The sequence below is a fragment of the Dreissena polymorpha genome, chromosome 10, assembly GCF_020536995.1.
Source record: "Dreissena polymorpha isolate Duluth1 chromosome 10, UMN_Dpol_1.0, whole genome shotgun sequence".
Lineage (NCBI taxonomy): Eukaryota > Metazoa > Mollusca > Bivalvia > Myida > Dreissenidae > Dreissena > Dreissena polymorpha.
This window is the reverse complement of record NC_068364.1, coordinates 20,804,413-20,825,047: the sequence shown is the minus strand read 5'-3', so window position 1 is coordinate 20,825,047 and position 20,635 is coordinate 20,804,413. Positions and strand designations below refer to the sequence as shown.

Sequence of the window (20,635 nt, the reverse complement as noted above, 5' to 3'; positions counted from 1 at the left end):
TCCCCCCCCCCTTGATTTTCCTTATACTGCATTTACATACCATGAATCACAAGTATCCTTGATATGAAAAGCACCACATCTAGGCCTTCATCCCCTGTGAAATTTTTCACTCACCTCCTGGATTTTCATTATACAAAAATGTACAACCTTTTCCACAAATCACACGTTCTCCTTAGATGAAAATCTCTTCGCTGTGTTCATGCCCTGTGAAGTTTTGCACCCCACGCTTTGGTTTCTGTAATCCATGTCCAAGAATCGCACTTACTCTTAAGATGAAAATGCCTTAATTACGGTTTTCATCCTCTTGTCAAGTTGTTCACTCCCCTCCCTGATTTTCATTATACAACCATTTCCTTGAACCCCACTTACCCATGAGATGAAGATCCCCTCATGATTTGTGTTATATTTCATTTCCATGACCCCCACTTACCCTTGAGATGAAGATCCCCTCATTTCCATGAACCCCACTTACCCTTGAGATGAAGATCCCCTCGTCACTGTCCTCATCCCCGGTGAAGTTTTTCACTCCCCCCTTGATTGACATGCCCAGTTTCTCGCCAGGTTTCTTGTTGACCGTCACCTCCTACAAAATACAGTGAATGTTACATAGTCTAAAGACTCAGTGATTTTAATTGAAGAAGAATCCTGCATTTTGATTCAAGAAAGTTGCAATTTTCTCACTTTTGACTCCTGCAGAAAATTAAGCCTTGCATCATTTTGACACCTTTGTTTTCCACAATCCAGCTTGAAAAAAGGACAGAAAATGATCTTTTATGGAAATAATAAAGCTTTTGTGAAAATGTTGTATTCATTATTATGATAAACTAGAGCTTTATCACAGACGTGACGAATACCCCCACCTACCGCATTGACACAGAATATTTTGCATGTTGTCTTCACAAAAAAACAGTGTACACCATGCTCAATGTTTAAAACGCACTAAGTGACCCCGTGACCTGTTTGTGACCCTGCATGGCCCATGTTTGAACTTGACCTACACATCATCTAGATACAACTTCTGACCAAGTGTGGTGAAGATCGGATGAAAACTACTTGAATTAGAGAGCAGACACCATGATTAATGTGTAAAAGGTACTAAGTGACCCAGTGACCTAGTTTTTGACCTGGCATGACCCATATTCAAACCTGACCTAGACATCATCTAGATACAACTTCTGACCAAGTTTGGTGAAGATCGGATGAAAACTACTTGAATTAGAGAGCAGACACCATGCTCTATGTTTAAAACGCACTAAGTGACCCCGTGACCTAGTTTTTTAGCCAGGAAGGCCCATGTTCGAACTTGGCCTAGACATCATCTAGATACAACTTCTGACCAAGTTTGGTGAAGATCGGATAAAAACTACTTGAATTAGAGAGCGGACATGGACCGACCGACAGACAGACCGACCGACAGACAAGCTTACTCCTATATACCCCCTAAACTTCGTTTAGTGGGGTATAATAAGCTATTACAAGACCTTAAAAATGCATTTAGGAACATTTCAAGTAACTACAGTATTTTTTACCATAATTATTTTTATATTGTCCCCTCATACTTTTGAGACCTTTGGCCATTCTGACTCATGGTTTCGAAAGCTACTGAAATCCCTGACTGACTGTTTCTGGAAGTTCTTGTATGGAGAGATCAAGGATCGTGAAAGTTACAGGGCCTGTATTCACCAGCAAATTTTTAGACTTAAGTCTACGAATAAAGAATATGTTTTAAATAGGAATTTTCAAGATTTGCTTCAATTTTGTAGTCAAACTTGGCATTAACCTCTTCTATCCACATCATTGACATGTAGAACACTTTCTTAATCATTTACAACTTAGATACATATTTTTTACACATTTGTAGTCCCTTAAAAAGTTATATTTAATTTAAGACCTTTCTTACTAGATTCAAGTTTTAATGGCTTCAATTCCAACCTTTAGATACTGATGAGCAGCAAACAGCATAAAACCTGAACGGACTGTGAGTTACTCGCAGGCTGTTCTGGTTTTATGCTGTTTGCCCATTGCCATTGTCACTAAGCTCCCGAGTGGGAAAGGGTTAATGATCATAGTTACCAGTGGTAGTCTGTATACATTCAAATGCTGCATGTATTTCTTTTAATTAAAAGTCCATTCAGTATGGGTTGGTGAATATGGGACCTGGATGCTGACAAAAAGTGGCATGGTTGAAAGCCCGACCAAGTTGGTGACATGTTAAAATCACATATAGTTTTTTTTATACAAGATGTTCATACTTGTTCATGCCAGATCTGATTTCAGATGAGTAGCAGGGAAAACAAAAAGGAGAGGGTCAAAGCAAAATTCTTGTTTATCAGGATTTTTCCCTTTCATGACTATTTGGAGCATCAATTGAAAACAAGGGCAATTTTGGGCAGTGAATCATGTACTTGTTCAAAAGATATTCAACCTTTTTTCCAAAACTCAACCTATTTTCCAGAAAATGATTTAATTGTTTTTGTAAATTAATTAAATATATGGAATAAAGATGAGAACAGAACAACAGAGTTAAAACTCTTTTTTTAGTATAATATAAATATCGCTTAAAAAACACATCCTGATTATTACAAAACATACAAACAAGAGGGATGAAAAGCCCAAAGTCGCTCACCTGAGATAACATTATATTTTTGGGACAAATCTTTCATGAAGATCAGAAAATAAATGTGTCCTCTAGAGTGTTAACAAGATTTTACTATTCGGTCTATTCGTAAGTAAGAAGTTGCCTCCCATTCGGGTAGGTATCACGAGTAACCCGGGTAAAAAGCGGTTCATCTAAAATGCATTTATGACTCATATACGTGGATATGATCGAAAAGTGCAGATATGGACAAATATAAGCAATATCAACACTTTTTCTGCAATGTTTATTTCAATGTTTAATGAAAAATAAACAATATGTATTGAATATGCAAGGTAAAAATATCTTATATTTGAGTGTTACAATATATTCTAGTTTATTGGTACGTTAAAATATGCACGTAATTTTATTTATTCAAATGAACAAAGGATATCGTATTGCTACATTTAAATGTTTCAAGAATGATTATAACCATTATAGTTGCACTATTATTGAAAAGCAATGCATGTTCCGGTAACATTTTAGATTTCTCGTTAATATTTCAACATTTCATATCCAATATCCCGATAACTTAAAATACGAAGCCTATATGTTTAAGATTAATATTACAGCTGTTACATTCACTTATAAAACATAATATTAACGAAAAATGTAAAACCACATGATGTTTGTAAGAATTTTGATAAAATTCTTCATATAAATCTTGTAATTGATTAAGATACTATTGAAAACTTAATATATGCAAAATTAGACATTTATACAACTTGTATAATTTTGCTAACAAGGTTTATAATTTTGTTAACAAGGTTTTACTATATCCATATAAGGAAAAATGTCCCGCCCCTTGGCAGCCATGTTTTTCAAGCAAAGGTTACCATTTTTTGACTCATCCAAGATATCATTGGGACAAATCTTTTGAGCAAGTTTCATGAAGATTGAAAAATATATGTGGCCTCTAAAGTGTTAACAAGGTTTTACTATAGCCATATAAGGATAAATTCACCGCCCCTGGCGGCAATGTTTTTCAACCAACCGGCATCATTTTCTAACCTGTCCAAGATATTATTGGGATGAATCTTCTAACCACTTTTCATGAAGATCGGACAATAAATGTGGCCTCTAGAGTGTTAACAAGGTTTTACTACAGCCATATAAGGAAAATGCCTCGCCCCTTGGAAGCCATGTTTTTCAAGCAAACGTAACCATTTCCAAACACATCCAGGATATCATTGAGACCAATCTTCTGACCAAATTTCCTTAAGTTTGGACAATAAATGTGGCCTCTAGAGTGTTAACAAGGCAAATTTTGACGTCGCATGACGGACGACGGACAAAAGGCGATCACAAAAGCTCACCATGAGCACGTTGTGCTCAGGTGAGCTAAATATGAAACAAGAGCACCCGCCTTGCGGGTGCAGACCGCTCATCTATTTTCTTTTTAAAGGTGAAGGGACTCTCATTTTCAATCACAAAGGAGGGAGGAGTGGAGTGAAGAGGGGTGTATAGTGTGGGGTTGTGGACATCATTTATTACATTATCTTCCAAAAAAGCGAAAAAAAAAAAAAAAAAAAAAAAAAAATCGGAGGGGGGGGGGGGGGCGATTGTGGGGGGCGGGTTTGGGTGCGATGGTTGGACGGTATTTCAAACATAACCGTTTAAAAAAAAAAAATGGGGGGGGGTATAGTGTGAGGGTGTGGTGGTAATTTGTGAGATGATCTTAAAAAAAAAAAAAAAAAAAAAAATCAAACAAAAAAATTGGTGGGGGGGGGGGGGGGGGGTGGGGGGGTATAGTGTGAGGGTGTGGTGGTCATTTGTGAGATGATCTTAAAAAATTTAAAATAAAATAAAAAAAAATTAGGGGAGGGGGGAGGGGGGGGGAGGGGGGGGAGGGCACGGGGATGGTTTGGGTGGAGTCTATTGTGGTATGTCAGGTAAGAGTAGTTTCATCAAAGTATCAATCAAATCTAATCATAAAGTTATGGCAATTTTAGCAAAATTTAATAATTTGACCTTGAGAGTCAAGGTCATTCAAAGGTCAAAGTAAAATTCAAGTTGCCAGGTACAGTAACCTCATGATAGCATGTAAGTATTTGAAGTTTGAAAGCAATAGCCTTGATACTTAAGAAGTAAAGTGGATCGAAACACAAAATTTAACCATATATTAAAAGTTACTAAGTCAAAAAAGGGCCATAATTCCGTAACAATGACAACCAGAGTTATGCAACTTGTCCTTTTACTGTACCCTTATGATAGTTTGTGAGTGTTCCAAGTATGAAAGCAATATCTATGATACTTTAGGGGTCAAGTGGACCAAAACATAAATCTTAACCAAATTTTTAATTTTCTAAGTATAAAGGGCCCATAATTCCGTCCAAATGCCAGTCAGAGTTACATAACTTTGCCTGCACGGTCCCCTTATGATAGTTCATAAATCTTGCAAGTATGAAAGCAATAGCTTTGATACTGTAGGAATAAAGTGGACCTAAACACAAAACTTAATCAAATTTTCAATTTTCTAAGTATAAAAAGGGCACATAATTCTGTCAAAATGCCAGTCAGAGTTACATTACTTTGCCTGCACAGTCCCCTTATGATAGTTAGTAAGTGTTGCAAGTATGAAAGCAATAGCTTTGATGCTTAAGGAATAAAATGGACCTAAACACAAAACTTAACCAAAATTGTCAGTTTTCTAAGTATAAAAAGGGCACATAATTCTGTCAAAATGCATGCCAGAGTTATCTAACTTTGCCTGCCCAGTCCCCGCATGATAGTAAGTAAGTGTACCAAGTTTGAATGCAATAGCATTGATACTTACTGAAAAAAGTGAAACTAAACGCAAAACTTAACCAAAATTTTCAATTTTTTAAGTATAAAAAGGGCACATAATTCTGTCAAAATGCACACCAGAGTTATCTAACTTTGCCTGCCCAGTCCCCTCATGATAGTAAGTAAGTGTACCAAGTTTGAATGCAATAGCATTGATACTTTCTGAGAAAAGTGGACCTAAACGCAAAACTTAACCGGACGCCGACGCCAACGCCGACGCCAAGGTGATGACAATAGCTCATAATTTTTTTTCAAAAAATAGATGAGCTAAAAATCTCAAAAGAAGTAAAACATTCCACAACCCCTGGAATAATAATAGAGAAGAATGTGTTTGACAATGTTCCACCTTTGGTGCTGACAAAGTCAGGTCAGGGTCATAAAAAAGGACAATGGGGGGGGAATAATAAAATGCCCAATTTAATGATCATGGTAACTTCACTGATTATATAAAACATATTACATTGTCAAGGGCACCTTGTGTCTTGGCTGATTATATAGTGTGTGTGATGGGATTCTGTTGTATGATGCAGACTTACCAGGTGATTGGATGATTATATAGTGTGTTATGGGAAACTGTTGTATGATGCAGACTTAACAGGTGATTGGATGAATATATAGTGTGTGATGGGATACTGTTGTATGATGCAGACTAAACAGGTGATTGGATGATTATATAGTGTGTGTGATGGGATTCTGTTGTATGATGCAGACTTACCAGGTGATTGGATGATTATATGTGTGATGGAATACTGTTGTATGATGCAGACTTACCAGGTGATTGGATTTATATAGTGTGTGATGGGATACTGTTGTATGATACAGACTGACCAGGTGATTGGATGATTATATAGTGTGTGTGATGGGATTCTGTTGTATGATGCAGACTTACCAGGTGATTAGATGATTATATAGTGTGATGGGATACTGATGTATGATGCAGACTTACCAGGTGATTTGATGATTATATAGTGTGTGATGGGATACTGTTGTATGATGCAGACTTACCAGGTGATTGGATGATTATATAGTGTGTGATGGGATACTGTTGTATGATGCAGACTTACCAGGTGATTGGATGATTATATAGTGTGTGATGGGATACTGTTGTATGATACAGACTTACCAGGTGATTGTATGCTTATATAGTGTGTGATGGGATACTGTTGTATGATGCAGACTTACCAGGTGATTAGATGGTTATATAGTGTGTGTGATGGGATACTGTTGCATGATGCAGATTACCAGGTGATTAGATGGTTATATAGTGTGTGTGATGGGATTCTGTTGTATGATGCAGACTTACCAGGTGATTGGATGATTATATAGTGTGTGATGGGATACTGTTGTATGATGCAGACTTACCAGGTGATTAGATGATTATATAGTTTGTGATGAGATTCTGTTGTATGATGCAGACTTACCAGGTGATTAGATGGTTATATAGTGTGTGTGATGGGATACTGTTGCATGATGCAGACTTACCAGGTGATTAGATGATTATATAGTGTGTGTGATGGGATTCTGTTGTATGATGCAGACTTACCAGGTGATTGGATGATTATATAGTGTGTGATGGGATACTGTTGTATGATGCAGACTTACCAGGTGATTGGATGATTATATAGTGTGTGATGGGATACTGTTGTATGATGCAGACTTACCAGGTGATTGGATGATTATATAGTGTGTGATGGGATACTGTTGCATGATGCAGACTTACCAGGTGATTGGATGATTATATAGTGTGTGATGGGATACTGTTGTATGGTGCAGACTTACCAGGTGATTGTATGATTATATAGTGTGTGTGATGGGATACTGTTGTATGATACAGACTTACAAGGTGATTAGATGATTATATAGTGTGTGATGGTATACTGCTGTATGATGCAGACTTACCAGGTGATTGGATGATTATATAGTGTGTGTGATGGGATACTGTTGTATGATACAGACTTACAATGTGATTGGATGATTATATAGTGTGTGATGGGATACTGTTGTATGATGCAGACTTACCAGGAGATTGGATGATTATATAGTGTGTGTGATGGCATTCTGTTGTATGATGCAGACTTACCAGGTGATTGGATGATTATATAGTGTGTTATGGAATACTGTTGTATGATGCAGATTTACCAGGTGATTTGATGATTATATAGTGTGTGATGGGATACTGTTGTATGATGCAGACTTACCAGGTGATTGGATGATTATATAGTGTGTGATGGGATACTGTTGTATGATGCAGACTTACCAGGTGATTGGCTGATTATATAGTGTGTGTAAAGTGATACTGTTGTATGATGCAGATTTATCAGGTGATTGGATGATTATATATGTGTGATGGGATACTGTTGTATGATGCAGACTTACCAAGTGATTGGATGATTATTTAGTGTGTGATGGGATACTGTTGTATGCTGCAGACTTACCAGGTGATTGGATGATTATATAGTGTGTGATGGGATACTGTTGTATGATGCAGACTTACCAGGTGATTGGATGATTATATATATAGTGTGTGATGGCATTCTGTTGTATGATGCAGACTTACCAGGTGATTGGATGTGCCACCAAATAAATGTTCATGCTGAGAACAAACAGAAACAATTCAGGTCAACCAGGGTCCAAAACTCAATAATAGTTTTAGCCTCAACAAAGCTACCACAAAGATTGCATATAGTCAAGCTAACAAGAGATGTGTTTGTCAGGAACACAATGCCCCCTAATGCGCCGCTTTTAATTAATTTTTTTGACCTTAGACCTTGAAGGATGACCTTGACCTTTCACCACTCAAAATGTGCAGCTCCATGAGATACACATGCATGCCAAATATCAAGTTGCAACGTTCAATATTGCAAAAGTTATGAAGAAGGTTAAAGTTTTGGTTAAAGTTTTTGAATATTTTTTTTGACATTTGACATTGAAGGATGACCTTTCACCACTCAAAATGTGCAGCTCCATGAGATACACAAGTTTTGGGACACACACACACACACACGCACGCACGCACGCATGCACGCACGCACACAGACACAATGACAGACAGGCCAAAAACAATATACCCCCGATCTTTCGATCCGGGGGCATAAAAATGGTGCATATATATAATAAACATATTGTTCTTAACAAAAAATTGTATAATTATTGGTGTTAACTGCCATGGTAGACTTGACATGCAAGAAGCACATAACACTTTAAGGAATATTCTGCTTTGTGAGACTTATGTCCAAGGATCCCTTTGTGAATTGGGGCCCTGTTTCTTTGATGGCAGCCCAAAATTTACAGGTGAGCTCATATTCTGCCATTCACATAATTGTTGGCAACCTTTTTAATGCATGTGTGGAAAGTGTTGTCCCAGATTAGCCAGCACAGTTGTGAAATTTTTCATTTAATTGGGAAGTCTCATCTTAGCAAATAATCGAGTTCAGTAAGAAAGTGCTGTCCCTGCAGACTGCACAGGCTAATCTAAAATGACACTTTAGAGACATGCATTAAGCCCTGTTTTCCCAGAGAGAGGCTCATTTGATATATATGATATAAAGTAATTTGTATATCACGTTTAATGATAAACCCCTTCAAAAGCCAGATGCCTACCTGCAGGCCTTTCGGTGGTGGATCATGCCGGACTCTGACTCGGATCTCATAGGTGGGGGCTATGAGCGCCATGACGGCCTCCTGGTGGGTGGCGCCGGTAACGTCCTTGCCATTGACCTCCAGGATACGGTCCCCAATACGGAGGTTGGTGCGTGAGGCGGCCCCGTCCGGTACGATCTGGGGGATAGTAACGTGTGTTGAAATTGGCTGAGACCAGGGCCCGTATTCACCAACTGATTCTTAGACTTAAGAATAGACTTAGAACCAAGAAAAATGTGTTCAATGTTTGAATATATACAGGACTTCACTGTTGATTATGTCATTAACACAATTTTCTATATGATGAATAATATAGATAGATGTTTACTGCAGAGTTTTACTCAAAATTACAGAAATTCTTGAATGTTTTAATTTAAAGAATTTTCTTTATTCTTAGACTTAAGTCTAAAAATTGTTTGGAGAATACGGGCCCAGGGCCCAAATTCACCAACCCATTCTTAGACTTAAAATCAACAATAGACTGAGAACTAAGAAATATGTGTTCCGCGTATGAATATATACAGGCAAAAAATGTTGCTTAAACAATAAATAAATTGAACTAAATGATCAGCTGTGTATTGAGAGGTCCATGTCATACTAAAGTGAAATATACAATAAGACTACTACAGTTATAAGAATAATCATTATCTTTAGACTTAAGTCTAAAAATTGGTAGGTGAATATGCCCAGTAGAAGTCACACTGTTGTAAATAAAATATAGGACAACATTTGAGTGGGAAAGTAAACTGCATTTAAAATCGCTAGCCACCCGTTAAAACTTAAGCAAGGCTTTTTTGCTTGATTTGAGGGAAAGGGTCTGGACTGCCATATTGGGAAAACTATTAAACAAGAGGGCCATGATGGCCCTGAATCGCTCACCTGACTAAGCTTGCTACGTCAACTTAAATTCTATTTGACCCATATACAATCTCAAGCCAGATTTCATCAATTAATACATTCTGACAAAATTTCATTAAGACATGATGACAACTGTGACTTCTTTCATCTACACAAGGTTTTAATAGAATTGGCCCGGTGACCTAATTTTTGACCCCAGATGATAAAAACTGTAACCTCTATTGTCAACACAACGTTTTTCTATTATTTGACCTAACGACCTAGATTTTGACCCCAGATGACCTAAATACAATCCCAACCCAGATTTCATCAAGATAAACATTCTGACAAAATTTTATAAAGATTGGATGAAAACTGTGACCTCTATTGTCTACACAAGGTTTTTCTATTATTTGACCTAGTGATCTAGATTGTGACCCCAGATGACATAAATACACTCCCAACCTAGATTTCATCAAGATAAACATTCTGACAAAATTTCATAAAGATCTGATGAAAACTGTGACCTCCATTGTCTACACAAGGTTTTTCTATTATTTGACCTAGTGACCTAGTTTTTGAACCCAGATGACCCAAATACAATCCCAACCCAGATTTCATCAAGATAAACATTCTGACCAAATTTCATAAAGATTGGATGAAAACTGTGATCTCTATTGTCTACACAAGGTTTTTCTATTATTTGACCTAGTGACCTAGTTTTTGAACCCAGATGACCCAAATACAATCCCAACCCAGATTTCATCAAGATAAACATTCAGACCAAATTTCATAAAGATTGGATGAAAACTGTGATCTCTATTGTCAACACAAGGTTTTTCTATTATCTGACCTAGTGACCTAGTTTTTGACCTCAGATGACCCAAATACAATCCCAACCCAGATTTCATCAAGATAAACATTTTGACCAAATTTCATAAAGATTGGATGAAAACTGTGACCTCTACTGTCTACACAAACAAATTGTTGACGGATGCACACACGCACGCACACACGCACATCTGACGCCGGACATCACAAGGTCACATAAGCTCACCATGTCACTTCGTGACAGGTGAGCTAAAAAGAGGCAGACATTTGCAAAAGAAAGCTTGAAATTTGGGGGAAAAAAACATCATTTTGAAGAAATTCTCTTAGGAGAAGGGCCTTTCTCTTGGAGAAGGGGCCTATATAAGGCCCTTGCAATATAAGGAAAAAAGCCCTGTTATGTGAAAGTTTTTATTATTATGTTAAAAAAGAAAATTGATAGTAAAATAAGTATCATTTGTTCTGTGTTCGCTACACAGAGCCTTTCCAAATTATTTACAGACAAGGGACAAAATTGCCGCAAAACCTGGTTTTCAATTTGAAAAAATTAAAGTCTGATAAAGGGGGACAATTCAAAATGTGCATTGTAACTGTTTGTTCCTAGTTATCCCCCTTGCATCAAATTCAATATATTTTTAGTGCTTGCGCCCTTGATTTCAATTGGAAAAAAGTCTGAACAAGAAACCGTCGGAGACGGGTGATGCTCCCCAAAGGTTTTTTTGTCACAATATTGCACTATATATTCAGATAAAAGGAAACGTCTTATGGGCACAGTAGTTAAGGGGACAAGAATTTTTTTATATAAAATTTCAATAGGCCATAACTCTGCAAAAAATCATCCAACCATAACCGGCTGATAATATGAACATCTCCTCTTGGAAGTGAAGCTTCCCATAAAGTTTCATTGAATTCCGGTCATTAGTTGCTGAGAAATAGCCCGGACAAAAATTGCACTATATGCACAGTTAATGGAAAATTTCAAAGGGCCATAAGTCTGTGAAAAATCAACCGACCAGAACCTGCTGATAATATGCACATCTCCTCTGGTCGTTAAGCTTCCCATAAAGTTTCATTGAATTCCGGTCATTAGTTGCTGAGAAATAGCCCCGACAAAAATTGCACTATATGAACAGATAATGGAAATTTTCAAAGGGCTATAACTCTGTGATAAATCATCTGACCAGAACCCGCTGATAATATGCACATCTCCTCTGGTCGTTAAGCTTCCCATAAAGTTTCATTGAATTCCGGTCATTAGTTGCTGAGAAATAGCCCCGACAAAAATTGTACACGGACACACGGACGGACAGACGAAGCAGCGACTATATGCTCCCCCCAATTTTTTTGGGGGGAGCATAAAAAGGGAGGCAATTCAAAATGTGCATTGTTACTGATTGTTCCTAGTTACCCCCCTTGTGACATTCAATCTATTTTTAGTCGTGGCGACCTTGACCTTGGAGATATCGACGTAATTCTTTCGCATGACACACCGTCCAATGATTGTAAACAAATGTACCAAATAATTTAAAAAATCTCACAATGAATGACATAGTTATGGCCCGGACAAGATCATTTATGGCCATTTTTTACCTTTTAAGTCAAAGTGTGACCTTGACATTGCAGATATCGACTTAAGTCTTTCCCATGACACACCGTCCAATGATGGTGAACAAATGTGCCTAATGATTTTAAAATCCCACAATGAACGGCAAAGAAATGGCCCAGACAAGCTTGTTCTGCCCGTTCGCCGACATTTGCCAATCTAAAAACCATTTTTTTTCCTTCGGAAAACCTGGTTAAAAACAACTTCAAAGAAAACAGTGTGTTCTTTTTACAAATGCCTCATAAATATGAATAAAAGCAATTTAACTTTTACTTGTAACCCCAAAGTTTTGCTATACTCGTATAAATTATCCAATTGAGTCTGAATTTCACTTGGTGATTTACCAACAATAGCCATGTGATCGGCAAAAAGTAGAAGTATAAGCACAATATCATCGACTTGTATGCCAGATTCGGTCACTTTTGTAGGAACAACTCTGGGTCCTCCACAAATATAGAAAATAACAGAGGCGACATTACCTCCCCTTGACGAAGCCCTACTGCATATGAAAAGAAATCAGAATATGAGGAACAATGTTTTACGCACGATTTGACTTTACTACATTTTCTTAACTTCCAACAACCAGCTTTGTTTGTGATGATTTTAATTCCAATCAGCAAAGACTATAATTTTCTGTTTTGAGTAGTTTTTCTTTACAAAATTTCTGCATACATGCACTGAGTAAATTATCAACCTTACTTTGCTAAATATTCAAACGGATTCTAATAGATTAAATATAAGAACAACACCATTCAAACATGCATTAATATTTTAAAGAGTGTCAAATCAATTGAATTCAAAGGAATTTTCAGCTATTTCTTCCTGGTGTGAATTCATTTCTTTCTTTTAGCCCACATAAATTATACACGTCAATAATGAATGTGTGAATTTTTTTTGCTTTTATTTGTTACAGCCTGTGCCATTTGAATTGGGAAAATTAGCTCGATAAACCATGAAATTGGGAAAAATAGCGCGATAAACCATGAAATTGGGAAAATTAAGCATTATAAATATGATTATAAGTAACAACATTTAAATTGTTTAAAAGTGCATGTTTAGAGGTTTTTCTAGCCATTTTCGGAAAAGGAGTCTGGTCAAATTGGGATTGTTTCAATTGATAAAAGTGGCAAATTTGGGAATTATTTATCGAAAAAAAGGACTTAATTAAATCATATATTTTGCAGGATGCTATATCTAGAGTTAAGAAATAATAAGGCAAAAGAAACATCTTTCTTAAAAAATTTCTTGGAAATTGGGCTTTTTTTGGGAAATTCTGGTCAGCTTTTTGGGAAAAAACTTTGATTTTTGCCATTGGGAAGCAGCCGAAAATCGACTGTAATTTTTTTGCAAAAAAAATCACTGAAAGCTTAATTAATTTTGTGTGGAATGTATTTAAACAAAGCAACATTTAAGTTCAAATGTCAACAAGGCACTGTCAATACATTTCAGGCACAATAAACAAAAATGCTTAATTTGCTCACTGCCAATAGAGCTTTTACATGTGCAAATAAAGCGTCTTTAAAGTTGCTATGTACATTTAACTGATATGTTTGTGATAAGATTTTTCTGTGTTGTTTACGTTTTATCAATCATTAATTATTGATGAATTTTATCAATCTCACAATTATGCATTTTCCCAATTTCAAGTAAATTGATGCAATGATTCCCAATTACCTGGGCAAAGGTCAAAGTCCCAAAATTTAATGGTGAGAAAAAACCTTGTTGACACAATTGAGAGTTCACAAAGTATATCATTTTAGCCATTGAGTAATGTGTGAAGATTACATATAATTCTTTTGTGTGAATATCAGCAATTATGATGTAGTCATAGGACAGAGTATATGTGTTTTGAATACAGATACATTTAATTTAGTGAGGTTTACAAAACCTAGTCATTTTCACATTTTGTGCCAAGCAAATTCACTATAAATCTGTATTCAACACTCGACTGGTATTAGATTCATCTCATCATTTGCTTCTGTCTTTATTTCCAAAAACAAAAAAGAGAAAACGGCAGAAAAAATGAAACACATGAGCGCCCTCACACTACTTTGGGGGAAGGGGTCTGCAGCCCTTAGGAGGGGGAATTTTCGCGGCGTTTCCCTTTTTGGGGGATTTATTTACTTACTCTCTCATTATTACATTTGTACAATGTTTGCACTAAATTCATTGCATTTTTCATAATTTAGTATGTTTGAAAAGATTAAATTGAAATAGAATTGAGATATAATAATCATGAGATGAGACACATCTTTCTATTAAAAAAAATAATTTATTATTTTTATTTTTTTTAGGGGGAATTTTTCCCCCCAAAAGGGGAAAAAAGTATACTTTTCAGGTGGGGGACTGCCGCCGAACAGATTGAGGGCCCTGACATGAATTAATGTCATTAAATGAATGCTTACATGAGTTTCACTCTGAGAAAGCCGGGCTTAATACATGAGATTCGAGTGTTGTCCCAGATTAGCCTGTGCCGTCTATACAGGCTAATCAGGGAGAAGACTTTCCGCTAGAAACAATGTTCATTTAGAAGAGAATTCATTTCAACAAAATTCCATTGAAAAAACAGCATTGTCCCGCATTAGCCTGTGCCCGGTTTTCTCAGAGCACTGTTTTGAAAAAAATTAATTACAAGTAAAAATGTGATACCTTTGAAACAAAGATGCCAGGTTTATCCTCCCCGAATGGTGAACTAGAGTGATCGATACCACCCACGACACTCAGTCCTAGTGGCCCACCAGCCTTTACTATCACACAGTCCTCCAGCGGGTATTTATCCTCATTGTTATTACTAACAGAAACATTCCCATGAATGTGGTTATCCAGCGGTTTATTTGATGATTTGTTACCGAACGTCAAACTCTGTCGCTCGACCGTTAAAGTCCTATGCCCCGAGGGCGTTTCCCGATCACTCGGGGAGTTGTAATTGTTCTCGTTCACACGAGCATCACTAACGGTCGCTGAATTATTGGTTACACTATGTACAACTGATGGTGGTATGGAACTGCTATAGTCAAAAGTCGTATCGGGTTTTGTGAAAGCTTGAGTGCTAGTATTGTCCAGTTGGTTCTCAGTCGCTGAAGACCGGGCACCTGCTGGGCGTTTGATTCCCGGATATTGGAATTTCGGCGGTTGGATGGCCGCTGGTGGCGAACTCCAGTCCGATGATAAAGCCTGTGGACTTAACGATGGGGATGACGACGGATGGATCGCTTGGGAGGGAGACGTCTGAGAGGGGTGGCTGAAAGAAGAGGGTGGAATGGCGGCCGCGTAAGGGGAGGGTGGATGATGAGGCGACGGCTGTGAATGTGTGTGTGTAACGGTCACTGGTGTAACACGGTCATGGGAAACTGGGGACAACTTCGGGACCGGGGCTGCAGGCAGAGGCGGGGGAAGGGGTCCTAGGTCGGGGGAGTTGGACTGTTCTAAAATGCGGGGAGAAACGCCCGCAACACCAGCGAGTCTGGGCAGCTGATTATGGCTGACGTCAATCGTGATTGGCTCACGCTGAGAAGGGGCTGAGGAGCTGAACATAATAGTCTCTGCTGGAATCGTTGTGTCAACAGTCTTATTCCAGATAATGCGTGGTATGGAGGCGTTCTGCACTTCCTGGTACGTTGGTGGCAAACTGTCTGCCTCGTTTTTGTCAACGACTTTCTCGCGGCATACCTCGAGTTTGATCTCATAGTCAGGGCCTGTTAGAAGGCTTACTGCTTGATCATGGCGCGCATCTGTCAGGTCCACACCATTAATCTGAAAGCCAGACAAATATTTACAACCAATCAGCATTAAACTGCAGCAGAAAGGACACACTTTGACACATTGATGTCTTTTAATCATATAAGGTTGGTCAATAAACCTTTCCAGACTTCTCTTGTGCAAGCTGAGCCTACTAGAGTGGTTGCAGAGCTTACTGCAAATATGTCTGGAAACAACCACATTAACAAACAAATATTGAGATGTAACCGAAACAAGGTCCTTGACAAAAATTAACGCCTGTAGCCAATAACTCTTTAGCTGCCTAATGCAAAGTGCCTGGTTATCTAACTTGGCCATTATTTTATGTAAACAAACATTTCCTTAAAGTTTGCAAAAGATTCGATTTGAACTGTTCAACTAAAGATAACGGAAAGCAACACCCAATACATCCCTGCCCATCCACCATTAATGGGCCATTATTTTGTGTTAACAAACATTTCCACAAAATTTGGAAAAGATTCCATGTAAAAAGTTTGACTAAATAGAGCAGAAAGCCACAGGCAATACAACCCCAATCTGCCCATCCACCATTAATGGACCATTATTTTATGTCAACAAACATCTCTGTAAAGATTAAGAAAGATTAGATTTAAACTGTTCGACCAAAGAGAGCAGGAGGTCGCCAGCCAAAACACCCTCCATCTACCCATCCACCACTTATGTTAACATATTGAGTCCATTCATGAGACAGGTGTATAAAAGTTCTTCTGAATATTGTCATTGCATAAATAGTTCATTCATACCATCACCAAAAATAGCTTGCTTTTAAATTATAAGAAGTTTAACTTTTCAAAAAGGGCTACACAACACTGTATATTCTTGCTTGTCTTACAAACAACATCTACCAAACATTTGAACTAGTTTCACTCAGTACTTACTGCCACTATTTTATCCCCAACTTGTAGCTTTCCGTCCCTGTACGCCTGTCCACCATCCGTGATTCGAGATATGTATATGGCCTGCAAGATAACAACAGTGACACAATGGTTAGACAATTAAAAACCCTTTGATGTAGGCAACATTTCCTTTATTAACAATAACTTACAATATCAATAATAAACAAAACAAGAGCTGTCACCATAGGATGACTTATGCCCCCTATAAACGCTTGATAGACGTTATGAGCTTTTTTCGAACCCTAAACGCAGATTTCGAAACCTAAACACGGACCCTAAGTTCAACGTCAAGGTCACAGGGGTCAAAATCTGTGTGCGTATGGAAAGGCCTTGTCCATATACACATGCATACCAAATATCAAGGTTATATCTCAAGGGACATAGAAGTAATGAGCATTTTTCGAAACCTAAACGCAGATTTCGAAACCTAAACGCGGACCCTAAGTTCAAAGTCAAGGTCACAGTGGTCGCAATTTGTGTGTGTATGGAAAGGCCTTGTCCAAATACACATGCATGCTAAATATGAAGGTTATGTCTCAAGGGACATAGAAGTTATGAGCATTTTTCGAAACCAAAACACAGATTTCGAAACCTAAACGTGGAACCTAAGTTCAACGTCAAGGTCACAGGGGTCAAAATTTGTGTGCGTATGGAAAGGCCTTGTCCATATACACATGCATACCAAATATGAAGGTTACATCTCAAGGGACATAGAGCCTTTTTCGAAACCTAAACGCAAAGTGTGAAGGAAAGACGGACAGATGGACGGACAGTCCGATCACTATATGCCCTCATACCGGGGGCATAAAAACATTTTCTTCTAGTCTTTCCTTGCAAATTTCCTTAAACAAGTTTAATTTGAACAAAACATTACCAGTTTTTGTATTGCTGTTGTTTTTCAAACATAAAATATCATGAATTTCTTATTAGATTCTTGAATATTACTTACTTCTCATCTGTAAACATATTTAATAATTACTTTATAAAAAGGGAGAACGCAAATAAACAGTTTGGAAGAATTCTTTTTCACGATTTGAAGTTTCATGTTATTTCTTTGGAATGGTAACGTGCTCTAAAATGCTTTCAAAATGTTTTCAAATCTTCATGCAAACTTATTTAATGTTTATATTCACAATGCCAATGCCATCATTTTTATTTATGTTGGACATTTAAACAGTTCATGCATTTGAAAATAATGTTTGAGAATGAACGTTTGTTTTTTGCAAAAAAGTATTGAGTATGAATATGAAATGTATAGTTACAAAGATAAAAATAGGGAGTCTTTATAAGTCTTCAGCTTGCATTCTTCAGTCTGCAAATAACAGCTTGTTGTTTAATTATGCACAACTATGCTTCATGCTTGCTTATAAACGATCAAAGTTTCAAATCATTCATAACCAAAAGTTCTGGAAAAAAACGAATGCAAAACATGCATTCTGCCACTCTATCAAACATGCTTTATATATGTTAGTAGATACACACCTTTATGTTCATAATCTATAGTGTGAACATGGAAACATAAATATATATTTAATTTGAAAACCTTGTCAAACAAGAATATCAGTGAAACTGATGGATGCTCCCCGATGATGCGCTTTGTCAATCTATGTGTTAATAACCACCTAAAAAAATCTATTATTAGCCTCTGTGACCTTGATTTTGATCCCAGTGACCTCAAACCTTATCAAAAGGTAGAGGTCCATGCAAGGTACCTACATGCCAAATATGAAAGAGATCAGTAAAGTTGTGAAGGTGATATGAGAAACAGTAACAAAAGTGTGAAGGAAAAAGTATATTATTATTAGCCTCCGTGACCTTGACCTTGACCCAGTAACCTCAAACCTCATCAAAAGGTACAGTTCCATGCAAGGTACCTACATGCCAAATATGAAAGAGATCTGTAAAGTATTGAAGGTGCTATGAGAAACTGTAAACAAAGTGTGATGGAAAAAATATATTATTATTAGCCTCGGTGACCTTGATCTTGACCCCAGTGACCTCAAACCTCATCAAAAGGTAGAGGTCTATGCAAGGTACCTACATGCCAAATATGAAAGAGATCAGTAAAGTTGTGAAGGTGCTATGAGAAACGGTAACAAAAGTGTGACGGAAAAAGTATATTATTATTAGCCTCGGTGACCTTGACCTAGACCCAGTGACCTCAAACCTCATCAAAAGGTAGAGGTCAATACAAGGTACCTACATGCCAAATATGAAAGAGATCGGTAAAGTATTGAAGATGCTATGAGAAACGGTAAAAAAGTGTGACGGAAGGAAAGAAGTACGGAAGTAAGGAAGGAACTTCAAACTGGCAACTATATGCTCCCCGAAAATTTTCGGGGAGCATAAAAACTATTCAAATATAACATAAGTGTTAGTGTGTGTGCCTTTCTCAATGCAAAACTAAAGCAACTTGATATCAAACATTCAGGGATGCAACTGCAGTCCAATCTGACATTACGGTCACCTGAGAACAACGGTCAGCTGTCGACAACGGTCAGTCTGGATTCCCCCCCCCCTCGATAAAAATTCTTATATATTACACCTGAGAATAACTGTCACCTGTCTACAACAGCCAACTGCCACTATATTTCACTCCCAAAGCCATATTTAACCTAAGTATAGGGCCAAATGTCAGTCATTTCATGGTGCAAAAAGTTATCATTTAAAAATGTCGCAAAAAATACGCACAATAGAGACTAGGAGGTAAGTGGTAAGAAACTTTTTTTGTGAACTTTCAGCATTTATGCAAGTGGACATTTTGTCATGTAAAACTTCTTTTATAAAAATGCCAACTTTGATTTTAAATTTGTAAAGCTTCAAGTGTCTGTTTCTTTGAATGGAGACGATACTGTTATGCAACACTTGGTTTATAACAGCGATGCTCTTTTTTATACTTTTTCAGACATGATGTCAATGACATATGACGACCAGTATTTAAAAATATCTTCAACTGAACGCAATACAACTTTCTGTCGGATTTACTGAATCAAAAATAATATTGTTGATAAACTCACAAGTTTATTATTAGGTATGCATTTGCATCAATTTATAAGATATGAATTTGTTTTATTCACTAGAAATAATTTATGTTTTACTAATTTTTTCTGCAATAAGCCTTTGTTTACATAACACTATGGGCACATTTGGGTGGAGTAACGACCATGCAATACTACCAAATGACCAACCAACATAAAAGTGGACATTGAAAACTACGGTCACCTGTCCACAAGTGTTACTTTTGCCATTTCCTTTGACTGACCAATTTTCTCAGGTTTGACTGTATATTTAAAATACTACAAAACTAATCAGATCAGGGCAATAACAAAATATATCACACAAAATAACAGGGATGAAATGCTCATTAAAATATTGAAAGGAACAATCAATCATTCACATGTCAAGTTAATACCTAGTTAAATATTACAAATTGGATCAAAAAATGCATGGCAACATTTTCAAATCATTCAAAAACAAATTTTTCCTCATTTTTCATACTGACCTCCAGAAATGAGTAAAATTTCTGCAAATTGTTCAAAAGCATTGACACTTTCACACCAAGTTCATATTTGCAAAGCTTTAAATTAGAATTTATCATATTATAAATAGTGTTTTAGCATTTGACCTTGAATTTTTCAATTATCAGAATTA

At 37.1% G+C, this 20,635-nt stretch overlaps 1 protein-coding gene across 15 annotated transcripts in view; it reads right to left on the bottom strand.

The window, feature by feature from the left end:
• LOC127847241 (protein scribble homolog) overlaps positions 1-20,635 on the bottom strand; it is a 147,989-nt gene that overhangs the window by 45,572 nt on the left and 81,782 nt on the right. For 12 of the 15 annotated variants that reach the window (XM_052378993.1, XM_052379000.1, XM_052378994.1 and 9 more), the window contains exons 23-28: positions 20,487-20,507; positions 16,967-17,047; positions 14,979-16,082; positions 9,023-9,199; positions 7,980-8,015; positions 473-583 (exon numbers count right to left, since the gene is read on the bottom strand). In XM_052378993.1, the coding sequence (XP_052234953.1) occupies positions 473-583; positions 7,980-8,015; positions 9,023-9,199; positions 14,979-16,082; positions 16,967-17,047; positions 20,487-20,507 (1,530 nt within the window). The remainder of the gene's footprint in view (positions 1-472; positions 584-7,979; positions 8,016-9,022; positions 9,200-14,978; positions 16,083-16,966; positions 17,048-20,486; positions 20,508-20,635) is intronic. The other 3 variants (XM_052378998.1, XM_052378995.1, XM_052379009.1) reach the window with 3 other exon arrangements.